The sequence below is a fragment of the Equus caballus genome, chromosome 18 (assembly GCF_041296265.1).
Source record: "Equus caballus isolate H_3958 breed thoroughbred chromosome 18, TB-T2T, whole genome shotgun sequence".
In the NCBI taxonomy this organism is placed as follows: Eukaryota; Metazoa; Chordata; class Mammalia; order Perissodactyla; family Equidae; genus Equus; species Equus caballus.
Window position 1 is genome coordinate 53,885,064 of NC_091701.1, and position 26,421 is coordinate 53,911,484.

At 36.2% G+C, this 26,421-nt stretch overlaps 2 protein-coding genes across 8 annotated transcripts in view; one reads left to right on the forward strand and one right to left on the reverse strand.

Annotated features, from left to right (window-relative positions):
• CIR1 (corepressor interacting with RBPJ, CIR1) overlaps positions 1 to 7,097 on the reverse strand; it is a 38,090-nt gene extending 30,993 nt beyond the window's left edge. For both annotated transcript variants that reach the window (XM_070242032.1, XM_014732538.3), the window contains exons 1-2: positions 6,959 to 7,097; positions 1,934 to 2,028 (exon numbers count right to left, since the gene is read on the reverse strand). Coding sequence is in view for 1 of the 2 variants with exons in the window: in XM_014732538.3 (XP_014588024.2) it covers positions 1,934 to 2,028; positions 6,959 to 7,030 (167 nt within the window). In the remaining variant the exon portion in view is untranslated. The remainder of the gene's footprint in view (positions 1 to 1,933; positions 2,029 to 6,958) is intronic.
• A 19-nt stretch (positions 7,098 to 7,116) lies between these two features.
• SCRN3 (secernin 3) overlaps positions 7,117 to 26,421 on the forward strand; it is a 37,154-nt gene continuing 17,849 nt past the window's right edge. For 3 of the 6 annotated variants that reach the window (XR_011428540.1, XM_005601587.4, XM_005601588.4), the window contains exons 1-5: positions 7,119 to 7,233; positions 9,212 to 9,380; positions 10,855 to 11,036; positions 11,603 to 11,802; positions 14,522 to 14,734. Coding sequence is in view for 5 of the 6 variants with exons in the window: in XM_005601587.4 (XP_005601644.1) it covers positions 9,222 to 9,380; positions 10,855 to 11,036; positions 11,603 to 11,802; positions 14,522 to 14,734 (754 nt within the window). In the remaining variant the exon portion in view is untranslated. Of the gene's footprint in view, positions 7,439 to 9,211; positions 9,381 to 10,854; positions 11,037 to 11,602; positions 11,803 to 14,521; positions 14,735 to 26,421 lie in introns of all 6 variants that reach the window. The other 3 variants (XM_070242033.1, XM_001495633.7, XM_005601586.4) reach the window with 3 other exon arrangements.

Below are 26,421 nucleotides of genomic sequence, written 5' to 3' on the forward strand. Positions count from 1 at the left end.
CCAAGCTAGAAGCACTGAACACACCTAGTGCCCAGATCCTGGTTTCTAAATATCTTTCTCCAATAAAAGGGACCAGGGTTCCCTGGAATCTGGTTGATTCCAATGCTGGAGCAGGGAAAAATAAAAGACAGGAAGTGGTTTAAAAAGAAAAAAGGATGGGGCATGTTAAATGGATGTTAAATGGATATATAAGCTGATAGAGTGGTCAAAGGCCAAAACTGGAACTATTTTAGCAACAAAATAAGTAACAACAGTATTGGATTGTAGCCCGTTAAATAAATATCTGTGAGCCCATACTGAGAGAAATAAATGATTAAATAAATAACTAAATGAGGGAAAGGAAAAATTCTTCTTTCCAGGGGAATTCAAATTACAAAAAAAATGTAGAGGGCATGAAAGAGACAGAAAATCAGAGTTAGAATACCACAGTAATAACTGCTGCAGGCAAGATCCACTAAGGAATGCTAAAATTAGTGGGCAAAAGATCAAGCAGAAACAGGATATTTGCATAGCTTCAAATATTTATTAATTATACAGGGAAAAAAATAACTCTTCTAAGATGAAGAATAAACATGAACACTATAACCTGTTTCAAGCCTGCTTTCCTACCTCCACTATCCCTCTATTGGTCTAACTCAATATTGGCTGTTTCTTGAACATCCTCTCTACTTTCCCACTGTGCTGATCTTTAGTAAGCTTTTACTATACGTAAATCAGCGTTTCTCAACAGTGGTGCTATTGACATTTTGGACTAGATCATTCTTTGTGGTGTGGGCCCGCCCTGTGCATTGCAGGCTGTTTTGCAGCATCTCTAGCCTCCACTCACTAAATGTTGGTAGTGACAACATCTGAGTTGTGACAATCAAAAATGTGTTCAAACATTCCCACATACCCCCTGGGGGGCAATAATGGTCCTCAGTTGAGAACCACTGATCTAAATCCTTACCATTCTTCAACTTCAGCCAAAATGTCACCTCTTTCACGAAGCTTCCCTTGTTATCTCAAATGGAATTATTCTGTCCTATGTTAGCCTGCTAGTTTTTAAAGCAGTGTGTGTTTTCAATACATCAGTTATTATATTCAGCCTTGAACTATATGTATATATCCCTTACTAGATTTTCCTGAGGGTAGAAAGAAATTATGTATCACACTTTTATAGGCCCCTACAACACCATTTGTTATCTTGCATGAAGTAGGTACTCAATAAAAGTTAACCAGATTAAATAAAATTAGTGAGAAAAGTACTTAATTGAACTAAAGTTTTCTTTAATTTTACTCTTAATAAACTATACTATATTCTCAAGAGAGTATTTAGTAATAGTTTAGTATTACTTTGCTTAAGTTCCATATTTTGATGAAAAACAGGACTGAGTGGAAGAGAAAGTATGGTCTTCATAATTAAAGTACCACTACTCACTTGCTTGATTAACCTAGAGAACCCAGCTTCAGAATAAGATTTGCAAATACAAACATAAATGATAACAGCTAAAGGACAGGTACCGTGCTGGAAAAAACCAATGAGGAACTCTAGCCACGATCCTGCCATTAACAGAACAATGACATGCAAGTCCAGACACTTTACCTCTTGAAGCTGTCCTGTGCCTCTTTTCATTTGAGTGTATATTAAAGACATATCTTTCTAAGAGGTCTCAGCAGTTCCAGTATAGATTTTCATTATTCTAAGCTTTGCCTAATTTGGGACTTGCTCACCAACTGTACGGAGTCACATCAATCTATATTTTATGTGAATCATGGGTTAGGTTGGAAAAAGTGGCCATCTACATGAGGAGTGAAGATAGTTCACAGGACAAGAAAAGAATTCTATCACTGGGGCATTCAATTAAAAAGAAGCTGACTCAATATTTGATTCAGTAAGGGATCATTCTCACGCAATTGATTATTCTCAAAACACCAGTATAGTGGAATTTCTTACCTATTATCATATGATTCTTGCTCTTTAAGATACTGTTGCATTAACTCTTCTTGTTTCTTCTTATCATATGATATTTTCTGTTCTGCCATCCATACCTAAATTAATAAAATAAAAATTTTAAATGAAATAGTTGGATTTAAACTAAATAGGTTTGTTTTTCTTTTATAATAAAATATAAAATGCTATTGTTTACAGTTTAAAACAATCTATTTTGGTCATAATAACATCATCACAAAATAACAGCTGAAAAATTTGATTTGTGACTTGATATAAGTCCTTGAATCCAACCATTCAAAATAAGCAAACTTTAAGGCAAAAATGTCAAAGGTGAGAACCACTCTGAGCACCCGTGGTACGACAGCTTCCCGCACTTAGTGCCTGTGTTATTTCAGAGATGAGAATGACCATCTCCCTACATGGAATATGTCTAGTCTAGAAAACTCTTTAGCACAGGGCACAACCAGTAGGGTTAAACAATGCCCACGGATGCCACTGGGTGTCACTGACACTCCAAAAGAGGAGGAACAGAGGACAAGGAGAAAAGATGGAAAGGGGTCAAAAGGTAGTTGTAGAAAAAAGGACGAGACAGGAAAAGAAAGAAAGAGATAAGACAGAAGTGCAGCAGATGTCCCGGAGCTGCTCAGGGACATCCACACCACAGGCTGAACGTGTCCCTATGTGAAATTCTCAAAATCATAAAAGTGGTGAAGGTAAAAAGCCCACATAACTTATGCAACGATATTTAATCATGTTACTTCCAGTTTTGAAAGGTACCAATGCATCCCTACCACTTTTAGAATAAAGGACCAAGTGTTTGACAGCCGTTCAACATCAATAGCAAGTTAAAACTTTCTCTCCAAACATGCCAAGTCTTAAGAAGGTAAATTCGAGGACAAATACTCACGGTGAGAAAATTATATGTAATTATAAACCGTGGGTGGGGGCAGATAAGTGTGGGGAGGAGGGTGTGGGACAAGACTACCATTACTCAATTTTAAAAGCAAAACAGGGGTAATTAGTATTTTAGTAATGCTGAGATAGGAAGGCTCTGCGGGGACACAGTTTGAGATGTGGATAAGAAAGATTAATAGGGAGATGAGAATAAAAGCGGAAATGAAAAGAGAACCCTTCAGGGACAGAATATACCAGAAATTTCTTTTGGTATAAATTCCTGAAAGTTTCTTCCACTGACTTCATACCTATGAAGTAACATTATAGAAGAAAAACCTACACTTGGCAGCAAAAGGCAAATATGTGGAACTTTCACTGTAGCTCAAAATGCAAACAGTGCAACAGAGAAATGTAAGGTGTCACTGCCTGGTAGAATAAGATATTCATAATAACATCCTAATAATAACATATTCCTTCTAACAGGATAACTACCATTTAATTAAAGCTTTAGATTTTACTCGATTGCTCAAGAGTTTGAATACATATTGAGTAGTTTCATGGACTAGAATGAGAAGTAAGAAAACATATTCTTGTCCTCAAGATGCTCAGAATCTGCTATAGAAAATCATACTGACTTTTCTGTATGTTTAAACTATTTCATAACAAAAAAAGAAAAGAATTATATAAATAAATCATAACAAGACAGTTTGATATTTGGATAACAAATATGTACAAGATAAACAATAGAATAAAAGGGTCATTAACTTTAGGTGGCAGGGAGGAAGGCTGGTATAATGGAATGCTTCATAGCAGGTTTCGTTTTTTAAAAGTTATTTATTTTTTTAATTAATTATATTCACAAGTAATGTTATCCATTTCTTGTATATCCTTCCAAAGATGTTCTAAGGCACATATACAAAAAATACATACAGAAAACACACATATACACACACATTCTTTCTTCACTCTTATTTTTTCTTTTTAAAGATTGGCCCGGAGCCAGCATGTTGCCAATCTTTTTCTTCTTCTTCTTTTCCCCAAAGCCCTCTAGTACATAGTTGTACTTTCTAGTTGTAAGTCCTTCTGGCTCTGCTATGTGGGACGCGGCCTCAGCATGGCTTGATGAACGGTGCCATGTCCACGCCCAGGATCCGAAGCGACCAAACCCTGGGCCACCGAAGCGGAGTGTGAACTCAACCACTAGGCCACGGGGCCGGCCCCGTCACTCTTTTTATAAATGGTAACACAATGTGCACATGTGCACGTGCATACACGGTATGTACAAAATAAAATTCTATACCATGGAGACCATTCCCAGATCAGTAAACAAAAAGCTTTCTTGTTTTTTTAGGGGGGGGAGCTGAAGATCATTTTATTGTGGGGCTACACCTATCATTTATTTAACCAAGCTCCTGCAGTACTGACGGGCATTTAAATTTCCGGTCTTTTCTATTACAAACTCTGCTGCAACAAATAACTCTGGACACAAGTAACTTCACAAATATTAAGCAGAGTTTTGGAGAGGATCAAAACTTTCCCAAGGAGGGGCCGGCCCCGTGGCTGAGCGATTGAGTTCGCATGCTCCACTTTGGCGGCCCAGGGTTATGCCAGTTTGGATCCTGGGTGTGGACATGGCACCGCTCATCAGGCCATGCTGAAGTGGCGTCCCACAACTAGAATCTACAACTATGTACTGGGGGGCTTTGGGGAGAAGAATAAAAAAAAAAAGAAGACTGGAAACAGTTGTTAGCTCAGGTGTCAATCTTTAAAAAAAAAAATTTTGCCAAGGCAAAAACAGCAAGATATTACCGGCAGAGGGAACAACTCAGGCAAAGGCCCAAAGGTGTAAAATAGAAAGTAAGTAGTTTGATAGCATTGGAGTATAAAATCTGAGGTAGGAGAACAGCAGTAGAGGATGAAGAATGAAAAACTGGAGCCAGATTACTTGGATTTAATCCTGTAGTATTTTAACAGGGGCTGGAAGAGACCAGATTTGTGCTTTAAAAAGACTACTCTATGGAGGGCCAGCTGGTGGCGTAGTGGTTAAGTTCATACACTTTGCTTCAGCAGCCTGGGGTTCGCAGGTTTGGATCCTCAACCTGGACCTACACACCACTCATCAAGCCATGCTGTGGTGTCGTCCCATATACAAAGCAGAGCAAGACTGGTATGGATGTTAGCTCAGGGCTAATCTTCACACACACACACAAAAAGACTAGTCTACGGAAACAAACCAAATATTCATCAACTGATGAATGGAGAAATAAATGTGCTATATCCACACAATGGAATTACTCAGCAATAAAAAGGAATGATGTATTGATACATTCTACAACATGGATGAACTTTGAAAACTTTATGCTAAATGAAAGAAGCCAGTCACAAAAGAACACACACTGCATAATTCCATTTATATGAAATGTCCAGAATAGGCAAACCCACAGAAATAAAGCAGATCAGCGGTTGCCTACGGCTGGGCGAAGGGAGGCAGCGGTTAGGAGGAAGGGGGCATGGTTAAGGGGGAGTGACTGCTAACAGATAGCGGTTTTCTGGGGGGAGTGATGAAATGTTCTAAAATTGTTTGTGGTGATATTTGCACAAATCTATGAATGTACTAAAAACCACTGAATTATACACTTCAAATGGGTGATTTATGGTATGTGAATTATTATCTCAATAAAGCTGCTAAATAAAAAAATAATCTCATTCTGATGGCTAGGAGAATGGATTTGAGAAGGGTCAAGCCTAGAGACAAAAAAATCAGTTGGGAAATGTAGTGGTCTGGGTGAAGGACGATGAGGGTGTAAGCCAAGACACAGGCAGTAGTGACAAAGAGGAGAGAGAGAATCGAGAGATATTTGGGGGGTAAGACCAACAGAACTCATCAGCTGACTAGATAAATGGGTGATAGGAAAAGGGTGAATCTTCAATTTCTGGCTTAGATGACTAGATGAAGGACTGTGTTACTACCTGTATTTCCTACTCGCATGAGACAGGAAGGATAAAAACAGCAGATTTAGGATAAAACACAAGTTCCATTTCAGACATGTTGAGTTTGAGACGCCTGAAGGATATTAAGATAAAATTGTCTAGTATATAATTGTCTTGAGGTGCCTTGAGCTAGGAGGAGAGATCTGGGGCTGTAGACTTGAGAGTCCTGAGTGAAGACAGGGTAGTTAAAACCATGAAACTGGATGTGATTGCTTGGGAAAGCATATAGAGAAAGCAAGATATAGGTCAAGGACAAAACTCCAGGGACATCTGTATTTTAGGAGCAGGCTAAGAATAAGTATGAGTGTAGGGGCAATTAACATTTTATTGAGCACTCCACATGGCTGGCATACTGCTAGGTGGTACTTTGTTTCAAATTCCTTACACACACCATCTTATTTAGTCCTCACAACAATTTCACAAGTCAAAGCAACTGATACTGATCATTGTTAATTTACAGATTAGGAGATTGAAGATCAAGAATATTAACTATTTTGTGCAAGATCTCAGGGCTAAAAGTGACTGTGCTAGAATAACTAGAATCCAGGTCTGATTCCAAAGCTCAGACTCTTCCTACTTCACCATTCTGCTTTCCACTGCTATAATATTCAGTAGGGTATTTCTGTACTGCACCTAATGGACCTATAATTGATTACTTAAAAGCCAAATTTCAACGAAGTCATGAGACAGACACTACATTATCAGGTGGATTAAAAGAGGAAGTAAGAGGTGAATTTATTTCCCTTTTAAGATATAAAATAAAAAGGGAGTCTTCTTCGTACAGGATAGCAGAGCTCAGAAACCGTGACCCCTGGGATCCGAAAAAGCAAAACCAGAATCTGTTGAGGGAAGTAACGAGGAACCCTATTATCAGTCTTCATGTCTTACAGATTGACATTCTAACCGACAGAACCGACAGCGCCGATGACAGCCGCCAGTCTCCTGGCCGATGTAGAATAAACGTCGAGGACCAGCTTTGTCAGCGAATTTCTCAGTGGAGAAGAAGGGGCGATATCACCGGGGCTTTAGGCCTGGAAAAGGGGCGACTGTCCCAAGGATCTGAGAGTCAGCACCACTCACCTCCAGCAGCCCCTGGGAACCCAGGCGCCAAGGGCCAGAACACTCCCTCATCCCATTACTCACTTTTTTGATATTGGATTTGGAAGCAGGATGAAAGTCCTTCTTGCACATGAAATTGGCAAAGGATTTCCCCATCTTGGAGGCTGAGCTGGGGGAAGGCAGCGGCTAGACCTGCGAGCAACGTAAACAAACTCTGCCGCCTAACCGGAACTGCACCGCCCGTGGCAGCGGGAGCTTCCGGGATGAAAGGTGACAGCTTCCGGCAACCCGCGCCCCTGCCTGCCAATCTTCGCCCCTTCCCCCTTGCCCCCGTGCACTTTGGGTAGCTCCGAGGCCAGGTGAGGGGCATGCAGGGGGGAGGGGTGTGCATAGCTGAGGCAGGAACTAGGAAGACGGGAACTGTGGCGGGGCAGGACCCGGGGCCTCCGCGGAGGGGCTCCGGGTCTGGGCTCCGGGTCGCGGCTACGCGGACTGTAGTGTGAGCGCCGCCGGCTGGGGTGCGGAGAGCGGACCGGGCGGCTGCTCTTCTGTAAGGCGCTTGAGGTTCGAGCCCTTTCTGTCTGTGAACTCTAACTCGAGTTACATAAACGTTTCTGCCCCGATTTTCTCATCTGTGTTTTGAAAATAGTAATTTTCTCCCCGACTGTAGTAAGTTTGTGAGGCTCAAACCATATGATGTTTCTGAAAGCGCTTGGTGAAGTAAGGCATATAAAATAGAATGTCACCTCCACAAAAGCAAGGACTCTTATTTTGTTACCAGCTGTACGGTGCCTGGCGCAGAAACATGTTCAGTAAACATTTGTTGAATGATGAGTACGCACTAGGCGTTAGGAAAGGCTCTCAGGCATTACCACCACCCCCCCCCCCCCCCCCCCCCGCCCCCGAATGGGCTAGATGCCTTCCTAACTGGGCGGCATGTTTCCTGAGCTTTCCTACGACCTCAGTTAGACAGCTCAGATCACCTGGTGCAGCGTGATGGCCCTTAAGACTCAAAGGTTTTTCGTGCATGTGGCTGCTACTGCAGTAGGGGATCCACCAACCAAGTCCCCTCACCGGGGTGGTGGGTGATGTCAGTAAGCTTTTTGTGAGAAATTTACTCTTCTGGCAAATAATAACAGCTTTCGTTTGAATGTCTGCTGTATTCCATGCACTGCCAAACGGTTTACACATTATCTCATTAAATTCTCATAACAGCCCCGAGATGTTTATTGATGAGGCGGGAGGCGTAGAGAGAGATTAAATAGCCTGTCAAGGTTTCGCAGTGGTGGAACTAACTTTATGACACAAATAGAAGGCGATCCAGAGTGTAAAGGTTGAAATAGACACAGAAAAGTACAGAAGTAATCATGACCTCTCTCTCTCACTGAGGAAAAGAGAAAAGCCCTTAGTTTCAGGCTGAAGTTGTTACTTGAGTCATTTTGTTTTCTTTTTAATGAAACATGTATTAGATTTGAATTTTGTTTTTAAGTTGCTAGTATCTGCCTGTGTAAAGCCATTCTGAGGTCTGGCTGGGCATTAAAAAATAAAGGAAAGAATTCTATAAACTCTATAAAACAATGTGTGCATTCTGGAAGCAAAATAAAAAGTTCAAGACACAAATGTTCTACTAAAATTGAGGATTTAAGATTTTCCAAATTACAAATGAAGACATAATCTTGATATTAAATTCTACAATCAGGATTTACAAGTTGTGTATGTGAATGTCCTCTTGAAAATAGCAGCAATTTGGAATTTTACTGACATCTTTTCTTATTTGTCTGATTCAGTGAGTTTGTTTCAAAATTTCAGTCTTACCAGTGTCAGTGTATATTCTTCTCCAGCTCAAAGGAGACCCCTTCTTCCTTGTTTTGAGGAAATACTGAATACATAATTCTGGGTCTTTTCCATAAGATAAGTCCCAGTGATGAGAATACAAAGATTAATAAGACATACTGCCAACCCCCAAGGATCTGCTGTCCAGTAAGGAGATTCATATATGTTCACTAATATAGTAGAATATGGTCTTTATGACAGTAGAACTAGGTAGTGTTCAGGGAAGACTTCAGGAGAAAAACATCGTGGAGGGTAAATTTGACCTATAGACTAGATGAAGGTACTTGTTGTTGCCATTTTCTTATTGATTATTGTAGTACAAGATTCATTCCCAAGTCATTTTCTTATTGAGTTTTGTACTACATTATATGAAGTTTAAAACTTTAATGAACACCCTTATTAGATATGGCAATAATAAACTTGGTCATCAAGTAAAACTTTGTTTTGTATATACTTAAAAAATGTTGTTCTCTTTTTGTTTTGAAACTTCTGTATGATTTTTAGTTTTAAAAAAATGAAACTTTGTTCCTGTGACACTTTCGTGGCATTACCTCCAGCAACAGTTGATAACAGGATTATTTTTGGAAAAAATTCAGATAGACCCTGCGATGAAGTACAAGAGGTGGTTTATTTTCCTGCTGCAGTTCATGATAACCTGAGAGAACATCTTAAGGTAGGTGAAATACGTGTTTTGTTAGCAATATGCTTCTTTAAAAATATCGTAAACAGGTATTTCTCTCGTTAGCTAGCTATTTGGCAGAGACTATAGAAGTTAAAAATTCAAGAATTTAAATTTGAAAAATATGTGAATCAGACTTCTGGTCTTCTATTTCAGTGATCTGGAGGAAGCTGAAACAACACCAATAATAATTGTTAGTTCTTTGATCAGACATTTGCATGCCTACCATATGCAAACATGTGTTAAATAGGGCAGGGATTTCAAGCCTGCTGTCAAGACTAGGACTGTCTTCCAGGAGCTTGGTCTAGTAGAGGAATAGGATGGATATGTAACTAACCCCGCTATACAGTAGGATGCTTTAAATGCTACATTTAAGTAAGAGCAGCAAGCTGTGACAGCAGTGGACAAGGAGAAATTAATTCAGACTAGGAATCAAGGAAGGTTTCACCAGGAGTTGGGGTTTCAGCTGGAGTTTGATGGACAAAAAGTATTCTGATTGGTATAGAATAGGAAAAGTCGTTCCAGACTGGGAATAACAGTTTCTTATCAAAAAAGGTTTATTGAGCCCAGTGGTCACACTCTCAACATGGGTTTTATGCCATCATTTGGTAGGATACACATTAATTAAAGGATCCTTTAAAAAATTTTATTAAAAATCCATTTAACATGGAACTTAAAAGTTAACATATGCTTTTATTGCTCAGTTATATATTTTTTAGATTTCATTTTACTGATATTCCAATATTAAATATTAGATGTTTTCTGTATACCAGGACTGTTTTTTTCTTTTGCTGAGACTGTTTTTCATCTTGAATCCATTTCCACTGTATCTCTTCATATTCAAATCTAGACTGTCCTGTCTAGGGTGGTTCTGATTCTTTTCACTGCTGTGGACATATCAGATGGATGACTTCCATATGTGACATGGGCTTCTATGCTAATACCCTTGTATTTAAGGGCTACCATATGGGACTTAGATCATTAACCAAGAAACACTAGACATTGAGATTGAGAACTGCTTCCTTAAACTTCAACTAGCATACATCTTCCTCTACAAAGTGTTTCACGATTTTACAACTAGAAACTCTCTCTCTCCTGAGCTTCTCTTAGCACCTCATCTTCACTTCTCTTCATGGCCTTTATACTTTATATTTTGTTGTATCTTAGTTAATGTACAAGTCTTAGTTTCTTGAAAGCAAGATCTGTATCTGATTCATCTTTGTAACTAACATATCTCTTAACAGAATGCTTTATAATAGGATATGCTTAGCAAATATTTGAATGAATAAATGGTTAGGGTCAATCTGAATATGTTTTAAGGGTAATGCTTTTATTATTAAAAATTTAAATTTAGTTATATTTCGTGTATCTCATAATGGTCATATCTTCTGATTGATTTTTAAGATTCTGAATTTTGAAAACTTTTCTTTTTTGGTTTTATGGTTGTTGCTATGACTTTTTTTTACAGTGTACTTACATAGAAATTGATCAAGTCCCTGAAACATATGCTGTTGTCCTTAGTCGCCCAGCTTGGTTATGGGGGGCAGAAATGGGAGCCAATGAGCATGGAGTTTGTATTGGGAATGAAGCTGTATGGGGAAGAGAAGAAGTTTGTGATGAAGAGGCATTATTAGGCATGGACCTTGTCAGGTTATTTTTCTGTTATATTTTTGCACTATAGAACTTGTCTATATTTTAAATTTTGGTGTAATGCTTACATGTTTTATTTTTCTATTTTTTTCATTTTTGGACTTTGATACTTTATAGTTTGTGTAAAAAATGCTTCAGAGTACAAGCATGCAATTTCACGACTCTCAAATATCATTAATTGGGAGAAGGGAAGGAATTTCAAATTATGATTTATTGGAAATACCTAACAGACTTTATCACACTTTAATTTTCACAATAACCTCATGGGGTAGATATTTTAATCCTCATTTTACAGATGAGATGCCTGAGGTTCAGAGATAAAGTAACTTGCCAATATATTACCAAGTTGGAATTTGAACATTGATCTGTTTGACTCCAAAAACTTTGTTTTCATGATTCCAAACTGACTTCAGAAGCAATAGTTGAAAAGTTGGATTTCAGTTTATCTGTTGATTTGAAAGTATTTTTACTTTGAATATAAATACAAAATCTCACATGCATGAAATTATTTAAGAAAAATAATGGAAATTTATTTTAATCCGAGGACTTTAATATTTTCATTTTAGGCTTGGCCTCGAAAGAGCTGATACAGCTGAAAAAGCCCTCAATGTCATTGTTGATTTATTAGAAAAATATGGCCAGGGTGGAAATTGTTCCGAGGGTAGGATGGTGTTTAGCTATCACAACAGTTTCCTGATAGCGGATAGGAATGAAGCCTGGATTCTGGAGACTGCAGGAAAGTACTGGGCAGCAGAAAAAGTACAAGGTATGGACAACTTTTCATGGTTTAATTAGTCTTACAATTAATAAAATACCCCCTAAATTGAAGACATTGCATGTAATTGTCTTTCAAGATTTATAATCCAGTGCAATGAAGGGTTGAACTGCAGGAGAAATGAAAAAATTTGAAAGAGCATACAGTGAAACCACTATAAAGAACTTTCTTGAAAAAAAGAAAAAGTATCTCTTTTTCATCTATGTGAACATGAATTTCATATGACATATATATATATATTTTTTCTGTGCAGCAGATCTTGGCTGTTTTTTAGTACTTTTCCACTTTTTAATAATTCCTTACCTTTTCTTCTTTTAACTTTGGGCTGAACTCCAAAATTTTATCGTACATAGGTATGGAGGTGAGGAAAGAGGAATGGTGTTGGTGATGGGTATCTGAATATATTGATATAATAATATATAATAATAAATATATAATTATAATATATTTATCACATATATAAATTTACATGTTTATACATAAATATAATAAAGATATAATAACAAAATTTAAAGTTTGATATCATTGAGTAAACTAACCAATTTGACTGTTTTAGAATGCTTTGCTTTTTTTTTTCATAGTTTCGTTATGATAATATATTCCTCTTATTTTTCAAGTGAGGAAATCCAGAGATGTGAAGTGATTTCTCAAGGCAATAAGTGAAAGAGTTAGAATTTAAATCCTTCCATCCTGACTCTCTGTTCAGCTAGAGGACAGCCTTGTGCTCAAGCGTGATCACATAATTCCTATGTACTTACCTTCTGGATCTCCTAATTTTACTAGAGAGATAAGATACACATGTGAAAATATTAAATGGTTCATGAATGATACAGATACACAGATGCTGTGAACATTTAGAGAAACGAAAAGTCATTGTGAGCTGGAGGGGTTCAGAAAGGCTTCATGAAGGGAGCCTTGAACTTTGGAGGATTTGGATGTTAGTTTTCACAATAGGTCATTGCTAGTTGTTTTGAAGAACATTTTATTTTATATTTTTCATGTATGTTTATTAATATATAAAATTGAATTTAGACTATTTTTCTTATTGTGATAATTGGCCTGATTGCACATTAAGCACTTTTAATTTTCTTATGTTTGCTGTATGCAAGCAGGAAATGAGTAAATGTATTCTGTTGAAAAAGATAGTCCCACCTAGCCATCTGAAATGAGTACCTTCATTGGGTCTAATTGTCTAGTTGTAGATTAATTTTGTCCATGGATTCCTCTTCCTATTACTAACTGGGTCCAAGAACTAAATAGCTAAAGTAAATAGTAGGAGATTATCTATCAGATGGAAAATTCCTTTTCTCTATCTTTGATTCTATCATGACTTAGTCTAGTTTTTGTAGTGAGAATATCCCAAGTGTGACTTCTTTAAAGTAATTTAATTGATTTCTACTTGGCAGACTGTCATTCTAAATCTGTTTTAAAACATCAATTTTCGTTTATTGTGATCTATTTCTTTTATTATAATCTCTTTAGAATAAGATTTTATGTCTTCTATTTTGTATTTTAGTTGAAAATTTTATTTACAACTTAGTGCCATGATATTTTTGGAAGCCTTATGTTTCTGTCCTAAACTTATTTATGACTATTTTTTTAAAAGTAATTCATATAAAAGACTAATATTTAGAATATAAAGAACTCTGAAACTCAATAGTAAAAAAATCTGATTATAAAAATGGGCAGAAGACATGAAGAGACCTAAACTGATATACAGATGTCAAAAAAGCACATGAAATGATGTTCGCATCCTTTGCTATTAGGGAAATGCAAATGAAAACCACAATGAGATATTACTCTACCTTTATCAGAATGGCTAAAATAAAAAATGACACCACCAAATTCTAGCGAGAACATATAGATTGGATCACTGATACATGGCTAGTAAGAATATACAGCCACTCTGGGTAACAATTTGGCAGTTTTTTAAAAAAGTAAACATGCAACTACCCAGCAATTACAATCTTGTGCATTTATACCAGAGAAATAAAAACTTAAATTCACACGAAAACCTGCACATGAATATTTATAGCAGCTTTTTCCATGGTAGCCAAAAACTGGAAGCAACCCAGATGTCCTTTAACTTATGAATGGTTAAACAAACTGTAGTCCATCCATATCATGGAATACTACTCAGCAACGAAAAGGAATGAACTGTTGATACACAAAATAATCTGGATGATCTTTAGAAAATTATACTCAGTAAAAAAACCCCAAAAGGTTATATACTGTATGATTCCATTTATATAATATTCTTGAAATGACAGTTATGGAAATGGATAACAGACTAGTGATTGCCTGGGATTAACAAGGGGGTGGCAGTGGGAGATAAGTGGGTGTGGCTATAAAATGGCAATGTGAGTGATCCTTGTGGTGATGGAAATATTCTATATCTTGAATGTATCAATACCAGTGCTTTGGTTGTGATATTATACCATGTGTTGCCATTGGGGGAAACGGGGTAAAGGGCACATAGGATCTATTACTTCTTACAACTGCATGTAAATCTAAAATTATCTCGAAGTAAAAAGTTTAATTTAAGAAAGTAATTAATTTATCTTTTTGAATATGTAATAGGTACACATGGTACAAAATTTTGAAGTCTACATTTATATTTAAATAGTGATTGAGAATCATAATGTACAGATAGATACATTATGTTAAATATGACTTTTTTCTCCCTTCCCCTGTTCTTCTTTGAAAATAGAGGGAGTTCGTAATATTTCTAATCAGCTTTCTATAACAACCAAGATTGATCGGGAACATGCAGACATGAGGAACTATGCTAAGCAGAAATGTTGGTGGGATGGTAAAAAGGAATTTGATTTTGCTGCGACATACTCTTATCTTGACACAGCCAACATGATGATTTCACCAGGCAGATACTGTGAAGGCTACAAGCTTCTGAATAAACACAAAGGTAATTTATCATTTAAATAATATCCGAATGAAAAATTATATTTTGTGTAGGTATCATGTGGGTGTGACAAAATCTGTTTTTTGAGGACTTATTCTTAGTAAAGATATAGTTTCATTAAAACTGAAAACGTTGTGATATTGTAACTTGTTTTTTGAGATGAGTGAATTGCTATATGATTGTGAGAGGGTAGTGATTCTTTCTGAAGGACAAGTTCAGATTCACAATCCTCAGACCTTTTATCATTTCTTACTAAGATTCTTAAAACCAAGTTGGGATTACTTTTCTTCACAGAGTTCATTAGAATATGGAGATAGGCTTTTTCGATTACTACTGCTGCTTCTTTCATTTATCTTTTGATAGTACGCTTATTGGTTATTTTCTTATTACAAAAGTTATATCTAAAACCGTTGAGAAGACAAACTGAGCACATGTAGGAATTCTCTGTTTCCACTCCAAAACTCTAGAAATGTTGAATAAAGCATTTAAACATTAAATATATATATTGCTAGGTTCAAACACAAGAAGAGAAAACTACAGGCACCAAAATGAAGAGAGGACCCATAAGTATTAGCAAGATTTGAGGTGTCCCCTCTGCACACAGTCCTCCTCCTCTCTGTGTCAAAGGAGGGATTCTGGACTAGATATAAGCCTTAGGAACTGGTTTTAACATCCGTGAGAATGTAAGTGTCTAGGTGAAAGACCCAGGTGGGGAGCAGAAACTGGATTCCTTACCTAGATTACAAGTCTGAAAAATGCTACTCTGCTCCCTGCCCTGACTCCTATCCTGAAATTGAGCTCTCTGCTGTCCCAGGCTATGGGTCAGTACAGTTTCTTGTGAGAGATTGAACTCTGAGCTACATGTCTTTTGTAGGCTCAGCTGGGGCAACCTGTACTGTGCTGAGAAACAAACACTAGTTTGGAACCAGTAAATCACACAAGACCCCAGCATACCTGTATCTCTTTACCCACTATGTGAATATTTGATATGAAATATTCAGATTTTAATCAGATTTCCTTCTCCAATGGGAAATCTGCTATAATGAATCTGCATATAACTGCCATTGAAAACATTTAAGTTACATGGACTCAGATTAAAAGATGTAGTTTCTATATTTACTATGGGTAGTTTCTACTGCTATGTCCTTAAATGCACTGACCTTTTCTTCTGCATTATCTAATCTGCTGTTAATCTCATTTAGTTATATTTTTGTTTGAGATATTGTATTTTTCATCTCTACGTGTTCCATTTGGTTCTTTTTGTATATTTCCCATTTCTCTGTTCATTACCTTCATGTTTTTCTTTAAATCTTTGAGCATATTCAGCATACTTATAATAGCTGTTTTAGCATCCTTGTCTGCAAACTCCATTATCTCTGTAATTTCTGGATCTGTTTCTGTTGATTTAATTTTCTTCTGGTTTGGGGTTACATTTTCCTACTTGTTGACATGTCTAGTAATTTTTGATTGGATGATGGACATTGTAGATTTTATTTGTTGAGTTGGATTTTGTTCTATTCCTTTAAAAGATGTTTGACTTTGTTTTATCTTTAGTTAAGTTACTTATGGAACAGTTTCATAACTTTTAGGCCTTTTTTAAAGCTTTTCTAGGGTATCTCTTGTGTAGCTTTTATTCTAGGGCTAGTTTAGTCCCACTGCTAAGGGATGTGATCCTTTTGGGATCTTCACTGAATGCCCTGTGTACTAAATGAGATATTCTTACTCCAGCTGGTGGGAGCTCAAAGATTCCTTGCTCAGTGTTAGCTTTATGAACTTTTTTTGTGAGGAAGGTTGGCCGTGAGCTAATATCTGTTTCCAGTCTTCCTCTTTTTTGCTTGAGGAAGATTGTTGCTGAGCTAACATCTGTGGCAACCTTCCTCTATTTTGTATGTGGGATGCCACCACAGTGTGGCTTGATGAGCGCTGTGTAGGTCTGCACCTGGCATACAAACCTGCCAACCCCAGGCCACCGAAGCGGAGCATGTAAACTTAACCACCACGCCCCTAGGCTGGCCCTTTGTGAACTTTTTTTACTCATAGTTCCTGGTAATTGCTTGTTCCTCAAAATTTGTTCCTTGTTTGGCCTTGTGGGGTTTCACCCTATGTGTGTGCAAGTTGGTATTCAGCCAAAGGCTCAAAAGAACCACTATACAGATTTCTAGAACATTTTCTTTGGGTAGTTCCTTCCACCTTGGTGCTTTGTTCTGCAAATTCTAGCCACTCTGGCCTCCATGAACTTCAATATCTGTTTCTTGAACTTGGAGTGATCTTTGGGCTATGTCTGGGTGCCCCCTTCCTGCACTGTGGTCTGGAAATTGTCTCCAACAACATTGAGCGCTGGAGCCAACATGATGGTAGGGCTTACCTTGTTTGTTTCCTTTCTCTCAGGATTGTAATCCTACTGTACCTGTTGTCCAGTGTCCAAAACCAGTTTTATATATTTTGTCCAGTTTTCTGTTTGTTTACAGTAGGAAGGTAATTCTCGGCCCTGTTGTTCCTTCATGGTTACGAGCAGAAGTCCTATTTACATTATAGTAAGAGTTTTTTGTAGTAGAGAAGACAAGTAAGGGGCCAGCCTGGTGACGCAGCAGTTAAGTGCGCACGATCCACTTGGGGCGGCCTGGGGTTCTCCGGTTTGGATCCTGGTTGCAGACATGGCACCACTTGGCAAGTGATGCTGTGGTAGGCATCCCACATAGAAAGTAGAGGAAGATGGGCACGAATGTTAGCTCAGAGCCAGTCTTCCTCAGCAGAAAGAGGAGGATTGGCAGCAGATGTTAGCTCAGGGCTGATCTTCCTCAAAAAAAAAAAAGGAAGAGAAGTAAAATTTTTATCCAGTAAGATACATTATTATTATGAACTGCACATCAGCACAACTACTGTAAGTTCATTGAGAGTTAAATAAATAGGCATTAGTGTTTTACATGCTTTTTATTATGCAGAAGTTCTTCATAGATTGTTATATGGGTTTTAAAACATTTTAGTAGTATTTGGGGAAATTGATTGAGTTTTTAAATGTGGGCTAGGAATACATTATTATTTTTCCCACTTAAAATAATGGACTGTGGGCTTGTGCTTTTCAGTGTCTTCCTGAACAGTTTAGATTCAGGGAAGGAGGATGTATGTATTTTAGCAATCACTCATATGGAGGCCTCCATTACCCAAGGCCTACAAAGTCTCTCCTAGAGATAATTCCTTTTGACAGTGATTTCAGAGAAAAAAATTATAAATACATGAGCAAATTCAGTACTGAAGGAGGAACTATTTATAGACCCAACAAATACAGGAAATTCACATCCAAGGGACAATTAGAGCTAAATGAAAGAGGTTTAAAACAGTACAGTTGAAGTTTTCAAAGGTATTTGATAATATTAAGGAGTTATTTATAAAACCAGGTGTGATCATTGTATTTTGTTTATGTTTATAAAAAGCATTTTTGGGGCCAGCCCCAGTGGCCTAGTGGTTAAGTTCAGTACACTCTGCTTCAGTGGCCTGGGTTCATTTCCTGGGATGGACGTATACACTGCTCTCTTAGCAGCCATGCTGTGCTGGTGGCCCACATACTAAAAAATAGAGAAAGATTGGCACAGATGTTAGCTCAGGGCGAATGTTCCTCAGCAAAAAAGAAAAGAAAAGAAAAGTTTCTTTTTTACAGTCACATACTGAAGTATTGTGAATAAAATGATATGACTGGAATTAGCTTCAAAATAATTTAATGGCAGGAATTTGATAACTGTTGAAGCAATGATGAATGTATGAGAGTTCATTAGGCAATTTTTCTAAATTTTTATGTATGTGACATTTTCTATAATAAACAGTTAGAAATTGGGGCCAGCCTGGTGGTGTAGTGGTTAAGTCTGTGTGCTGCACTTTGGCGGCCTGGGGTTTGCAGATTTGGATCCTGGACATGGACCTACACACTGCTCATCAAGCCATGCTGTGGTGGCATCCCATGTACAAAATAGAGGAAGATTGGCACAGATGGTAGCTCAGAGGCCATCTTCCTCACCAAGAAAAAAAAAAGTTAAAAATAAAATAAAAATGTTCAAAGATATAAAGGAAGGAATGAAATCCATAAAGTAAAAGTAAGAGATTATGGGAAAAAAAAGATGAATTTGAAAATTCTAAAATGCACAGAAATTCTAAAAATGAAAAATACAGTCGTTGAAACAAAAGTAACAAATGTTCAAAGTCAAGCATTTGGAAAATGCAGGTTGGTAAAAATGAGAAAAAATTCACTCATAATGAGCACTTAGGACTCACTCAGCATTTAAATTTTTTTAACTGCAAAAGTAAAATGTGTCACTGTTAGCATGTATTGTTTGTAGCCATATTTCTTTTTTTTTATAGTGGTAAAATTGGTATACAGCATTAAATATATTTCAGCTATATAACAATAATTTGATATTTGTACACACTTTGTAGCCATATTTCTCTCTCTCTCTCTCTCTCTATATATATATACAGCTTATTTTTTAAAATAAAAATAGGTCAATGCTGTATACTCTATTTTAATCCACTTTTTACTTGATGATATATTGGAAAGATTATTCCTTAACCTTTTGTTATCATTCAGTTTGAAATATTTTAAAATTTCCCTTGTGATTTCTTTCTTTATCTATGGATTACTTAGAAGTGTGTTATTAATTTCCAAATATCTGGGAGTTTCCTAGATATCTTATTGTTATTGATTTATAATTTAATTCCATTGAACTCAGAGAACATACTCTCTACGATTTAGTCCTTCAAAATTTACTGAGACTCATTTTATGACATAGCATATGGTCTACCTTGGTGTACAAAATATACAATTTGTAGTTGTTGGGTACAATGTTTTGTAAATATCAGGTCAGTTCGGTTAAGATGGTTATTGTAATCATCTATGTCTTTACTGTTTTTTTCCTTATTGTATATATTCCTGAAAGAGGAGTATGAAAATTTCCAATTATGTTTATGCAATTATCTGTTTCTCCCTTTAATTCTGTTAAGTTTTGCTTCGTCTATTTTGAAGCTCTGTTTTTAGGTGCATACGCATTTATAATTGTTATACCTTTTAGTGAATTGGCTCTTTTACCTTTATGAAATATTATTTTTCATTGGTAATATTCTTTGTCTTGAAGTCAATTTTAGCCCAGCCTTCTTCTTCTTTACAAGACATATATTTACCTATCCACTTGCTTTCAAACTTTCTGTGTCTTTATATTTAAAGTACATTTGTTGTAAAAAGAATATGCTTGGTTCTTTTTTTTTTAACCATTCTGGTAAGTTCTGCCTTTTAATTATGGTGTATAGTTCATTAATGTTTAATGTAGACTGGTTCTTGTTCCAGATAAGATGGTTTAATAACACTCCATTGTGTCTCTCCCTGTGAATGTAACCAAAAACCTGAATACTGCATGGAGCAGCTATCTGAAGACTCTTAAAAGTAAAAGGTACAGGCAATAGGAGAAAGAAATCAGAACTCAAAGTAGGAATAATCCAGTGTGAGTTTCATGGGTTTTTCCTTCCATATCACTCAGCCTGGTTTCAGACAGTGTGAATACTGGAACTGTGTACTGGGTGTGGACAGAAAATGGACCCAAAACTTCATAACATGATGTTACAATCCAAATGATACCATCAAAAATTACTTAATATACAGAAAAACAGGAAAATCTCAACAACTTGGAAGGGAAAAGACAATCAACAGATACTACCCACAAGATGATCTGGATGTTGAGATTATCAGACAAACACTTTAAAGCAGCTATTTTAAGGATGAATACTCTTGATATGAATGGAAAGGTAAAACATCTCAGTACAAAAAAGAAGCTATAAAAAAGAATGCAAATTTTATAATATAATTGAAAAACACAATAACCAAAGTAAACAATTTACTTGATGGGCCCAATAGTAGAGGTGAGATGACAGAAGAGTCAGTGAATTTGAAGATAGATCAGTAGAAATTATGTAATCTGAACAAAGAGAGGAAAAAGATTGAAACGAGCAAAAAGAAGAGAGCCTCAGGGACTGAGGGATAATACCCAAATATCTACAATCTGTCATTAGCGTCTCAGAGAGAGAAGAGTGTGATGTGGAAAAAGTTTTTGAATAGATAATGGCTGAAAACTCAAAATGCCAAAAAACTTAACCTTACCGATTCAAGAAAGTTGGTGAACTCCAAACAAGATAAACTCAAAGAAATCCATGGCTAAATGAACAAACTGCTGAAAAGCAAAGACAAAGAAAACAAGTTTGAAAGCAGCTAAAGGAAAACACCACATTGCTTACTGGTAAAAAACAATTTCTGAGAATTTTTCGTTATAAATCATGCATGCCTAAAGGCAGTGAAACAACATTTTTAAAGTTCTGAAAGAAAAGATCTGTCAACCCAGAATTCTATATCCAGTCAAAATATTCTTCAGGAATGAAGGGGAAATAAAAACATCCTGACCTGTAAGAAAACTTAGAGACTTTGTTGCCAGTAGCCTTGCTCTAAAAGAAATGCTAAAGGAGGTTTTTTAGATAGAAAGGGAATGGTACCACAGGGAAACATGGAACTTTAGGAATCAAGTAAGAGCCACAGAAATGGTAAATATCTAGGTAAATATAATACTATGTTTCTCCTCTTAACATCTTAAAAATATGTCTGACCATTGTAAGCCAAAATTACATTTCCTGTAATACACATGATAACCACAATATAAAGAGGGCAGAACATAGGGACCTATACGGTGGTAAGATTTCTACATTCTACTTGAATTTGTAAAATATTAATTTTAGTAAACAGAAAAGTTAAGTATGTATATTGTAATCCTAGAGCAACTTTTAAGCTACACGACAAGATATGGGTAAAAACCCAACAAATAAATTAAAATGGAATACTAAGAAAATATTCAAAAAGAAGGCAGGAAAGGGAAACAAAGGAACAAAAAACAGAGGGATCAAATAGAAAACAACAATATAATGCAGACCTAAAGTCAAATATATCTAGAATTACATTAAGTGTAAATCGTCCAAACACACCAATTAAAAGTTGGAGTGTGTCAGATTGAAAAGAAAAAACCCAAGACTCAGCTATATGCTGTTTGTGAGTAACTCACTTTAAAGAGGTGAAATGTAAAAGAATGAAAGAGGATACACTGTGTAAGCACTGATCAAAAGACAGTTGGATTGGCTATATAAATACAGGCTAAAGTAGACTTTAGAGCAAAGTGGATTACCAGGGAGAAGGAGGGTCATTACAAAATCAAGACAGGTTCATTTTACCAAGGAGATGTAACAGTCCTAAGTGTATATGCACCTAGTAACAAAAATACATGAAGCAAGAACTGATAGAAGTGAAAGGAGAGATTGGCAATTCCACAGTTAGAATTGGAGACATTGTTCAATACTTCTTTTTCGGTCATCAGAAGAACCAGTAGACAGAAAATCTAGGATTAAAGATTAAAAGAAAATCTTTTAAATCAAGGATTTAAAACAACTGAACAATACCATCAGCCACTGGATCTAATTGATATTTATAGAATACTCTAGCCAACAACAGTGGAAAACACATTCTTTTGCAGTGCACGTGGAACATACACAAAGGTGGACCATATCCTGGGTCATAAAATAAATCTTCATAAATGTAAAGGAGACGTAACAAAGTATGATTTCTGGCAATAATGAAATTAAATTTGAAATCAATTCCAGAAGGCTATCTGGAAAAATCTCCAAATTCTTGGAAATTACACAATACACTTTTAGTCTGTGGATCAAAAAAGAAGTCTCAAGGGTAATTAGAAAATATTTTGAATGGAATGAAAATGAAAATCAACGTACCAAGATTTATGGGATGTAGCAAAAGTAGTGCTTACAGGGAAATTTATAGCATTAAATGCTTATATTAGACAATAAGAAAAGTCTCAAATTAATAATATAAACTTTCACCTTAAAAAAAGAACAAAATAATTCCCAAGGAAGGAAATAATGAAGAGCAGAAGTCAGTAAAATTGAAAACAACAAAACAGTAGAGAAAATCCATCTGACTAAAAGCTAGTTCTTTGAAAAGATAAATAAAATTGATAAACTCTATATCATTGACAAAGATTGGCAAAGAAAAAAAAGGAAGAAGACACAAGTTATGTGTCAGGATAAGAGATACCATTATAGACCCCACAGACCTTAGGGGGATAATAGGGGAATACTACAAACAGCTCTAAGTGTATTCAGTAACTTAGAAGAAAAGAACCAATTCCTTGCAAGCCGCAAATCACCAAAACTCACCTAAGAAGAAATAACTCTTGTTTCAGCAGACAGTTTACTTGGTTGTACTCAACCTGCAAACTGTCCCCTGGTCGGCAACTCAAATTTCTGTTCAGTTCGTTGATCTTTAGCTGAGCTGCTTGCAGTCTGCCCCACATGTGCTGATTCATGAATCAGATGGAGATTTGGGCAGAGTTTTTTTTTTTTCACGGAATTTGTGGGTTCCTCTCTCTAACACTCTCCCTTACGGGATTCCCCCTTCACTTCCTGGTGCCTGTGATTGACTTCCAGTCCTCCGGGCCAGAAAGACCAAGGTTTTCCTCAGTTACCTGCATGGTATTGTACAGCATTGACTGTGGCCTTCCCTCAGGCTAAAGCTGTAACAAAAATGGGAAACTTACCCTGTGCTTTATCCCATCTTCCAAGTGTCACCTCCCCTCCAGAATTTTCCTGTTTTTGTTCACTGTAAAGAGCCTTCAGGTAGTTGTTTCCTGTATTTTGTCTTGAGTTTACAGTTATCTGAGAGAGGGTTGGTCTGATAGGAGCTTACTCAGTCAAACTGAAAGCAGAACTCCTTCCCGTGTTATTTAATATTCCATGACATTATTTTGCTTATAAAAATAAGTATAACCACATGATTCAGAATTCATACCCAAGAGTATACAGTGAAGTCTCTCCTTCCTACCTTGTGCCTAGACATTCAGTTCTTTTTCCCACAGGTAATTCCTTATATGTTCTTCCAGAGATGATGTATACTTAGTGAAGTAAATATGTAAATATGTAAAATTGTCCCTCAGTATCTGTGGGAGATTGGTTCCAGGACCCCTGGCGGATACCAAAACCCACGGATGCTCAAGTCCCTTTTATAAAATGGCATAGTATTTGCATATAATCTATGCATATCCTTCTGTATACTTTAAATCATCGCTAGATTACTTCTAGTACCTAATACAATGTAAATACTATGTAAGTAGTTGTTATACTGCATTGTTAGAGAATACTGACAAAAAAAAGTCTGTATATGTTTAGTACAGACGCAACTGCCATAGGCCTTTTAGTCTGCAGTTGGTTGAATCCATGAATACAGAACCCGCAGATACAGAGGGCCGAGCATATTCTTTTCTTTCTTTTTTTTACAGAAATGATAGCATGCCATACACACTTTTCTGAACATAACTTCCTTTTTTAAAAAAAAATTTTTAAAGTTTTTTTTTTCCTTCTTCTCCCCAAAGCTCCCCGGTACATAGTCGTGTATTCTAGTTGTGGGTCCCTCTAGTTGTGGCATGTGGGATACCGCCTCAGCGTGGCCTGATGAGCAGTGCCATGTGCGCAGGCAGGATCCGAACCAGTGGAACCCTGGTTCGCCAAAGCGGAGCATGCGAACTTAACCACTCCGCCACAGGACTGGCCCCTGAACATAACTTTTGTTTAGTTAGCAATACATAATGCAGATCATTTTATTTTAATACGTATAGAACTTCCTCATTTTTTAACAGATGCATAGTATTCTATTATTTTGATATCTTGTTTATTTCTATATGGTTTATTTTAATCATTATATAGTAAAGATTGAATTATCATACTTTAATTAGCAAATTCTCTCTTATTTAGGTTGTTTTTACTTTTTCATTACTGAAAATTATATAACTTGTTTATAGCTTATTTGTAGTCACATTCATGATTATTTTCCTAGAATAAGTTCCTAGAAGTAGACTGTGGGGTCAAAATGTATACATGTTTTTATTTTTATTTATTTATTTAAGATTGGCACCTGAGCTAAAATCTGTTGCTAATCTTCTTTTTCTTCTTCTTCTTCTCCCCAAAACCCCCCAGTACGTAGTTGTATATTCTAGTTGTGAGTGCCTCTGGTTGTGCTATGTGGGACGCCCCCTCAGCGTGTCCTGATGAGCAGTGCCGTGTCCATGCCCAGGATCTGAACTTTCAAAGCCCTGGGCCGCCCAAGCAGAGCACACGAGCTTAACCACTTGGCCATTGGGCTGCCCCTATGCATGTTTTTAAAAGGCTTTTGAAACACATTGCAAGATGACCACCAGAAAAGTGGCATCAATTTAAATTTCCACCAGCAATATTTCAATGCCCATTTTCTAATATATTTATCAATATAGGATATTATTTTTGTTCAATTGTGATAAATTTTGTAGGCAAAAATGGCATGGTATTATTTTAAAATATACTTCTCTTATTAGTGAGATTAGACATATTCTTATCATTATTGAAAATTTGTAATTTTTAAATAAATTACATGTTTATTAATGTATCTTTTTCCTATTTTTATATTCAGTTACTATTAACTCTTAAAAAATAACTTCTAATGTGCCTTTGTCCCTTTTGTTCCAAATAATTTCAGAAAAATAACTTTTATTTAGAAGATTACTGGGTGGCACATAACTGCTAAAAGGGTCTTCCATTAATAAAAATGTGTGACTGATATATCCTCTTTCACTTGAAGGATAAAATAGTGCTATAAATCAACCAGAAAGCAACTACTCAGAGATCAATCAATCAGTGATTGATATTTGTTTCCCAGATATTCATTAAACAAATTAATTACATGATGGTTACTTGGTATGGCAGAAAAAAGTTCGTGACAGAATGTTTTTAGAATCCTTGACATCATTGTTTTCAAAGTACTGAGTATCTTACTTATATTTTAATTTCCAGAAGAATGTCTTATCATTTGAAAAATTTTCTACAAGTTTTCTTAGTTTATCATTTTATAAATAGGTTATTTAAACTTTTAAAAATGGGGACAGGTATGTAGAAAATGCTAAAATATGTTATTCTAAGGATTTCAATGTTAGATGTATTATTTGTAACAGTAGACACAGGGGTAGAAGTTGCAGCAACACCTACACCCATTTATTAAAAGCATATCAAGGGCTAGATGCTGTGGCAAGTGAATACGTTATCTTCTTTAAGCAACCGTGTGAAGTACATATTATCTTCATTTTACAAATGAGGAAGCTGTGCTCTTCGTTTATCTCCTCTATGAAACTGAAAAAAATGGACTCGCTTATTTGTCTTTACATTTCTCTCAGCACCTATTTCAGAGTCTTGCACTAGTATGTTGTGTATGCTTAATAAGTGTTTTTGATTAAATTAACAAAGGATTGTTAGTTGAATTGAATTAAATTGTAATTTGCAGATAGTTTAAAAAAGATCACTGTTTTGTACTTTTTTCAGTAAACTTAAAGACTCAGTCAGGAAATTAGCAGATATTCTTAAAAAATGAAGAAGAATAATACATAATTAAGGTGGAGAGGAAAAATGTCAAGAATCCTAATGTTTGAAGTAAGTGAACAAAAGGAAGAAAAAATAGATAGAAATAATTATAAATTAATTAGTCACTGCATCCTAATAATTCTAGTGTATTTAACTATCATATAACTAAATCATAGATTTAAATGCATACACGATTATAGTAATAGGTGCATGTGACATGA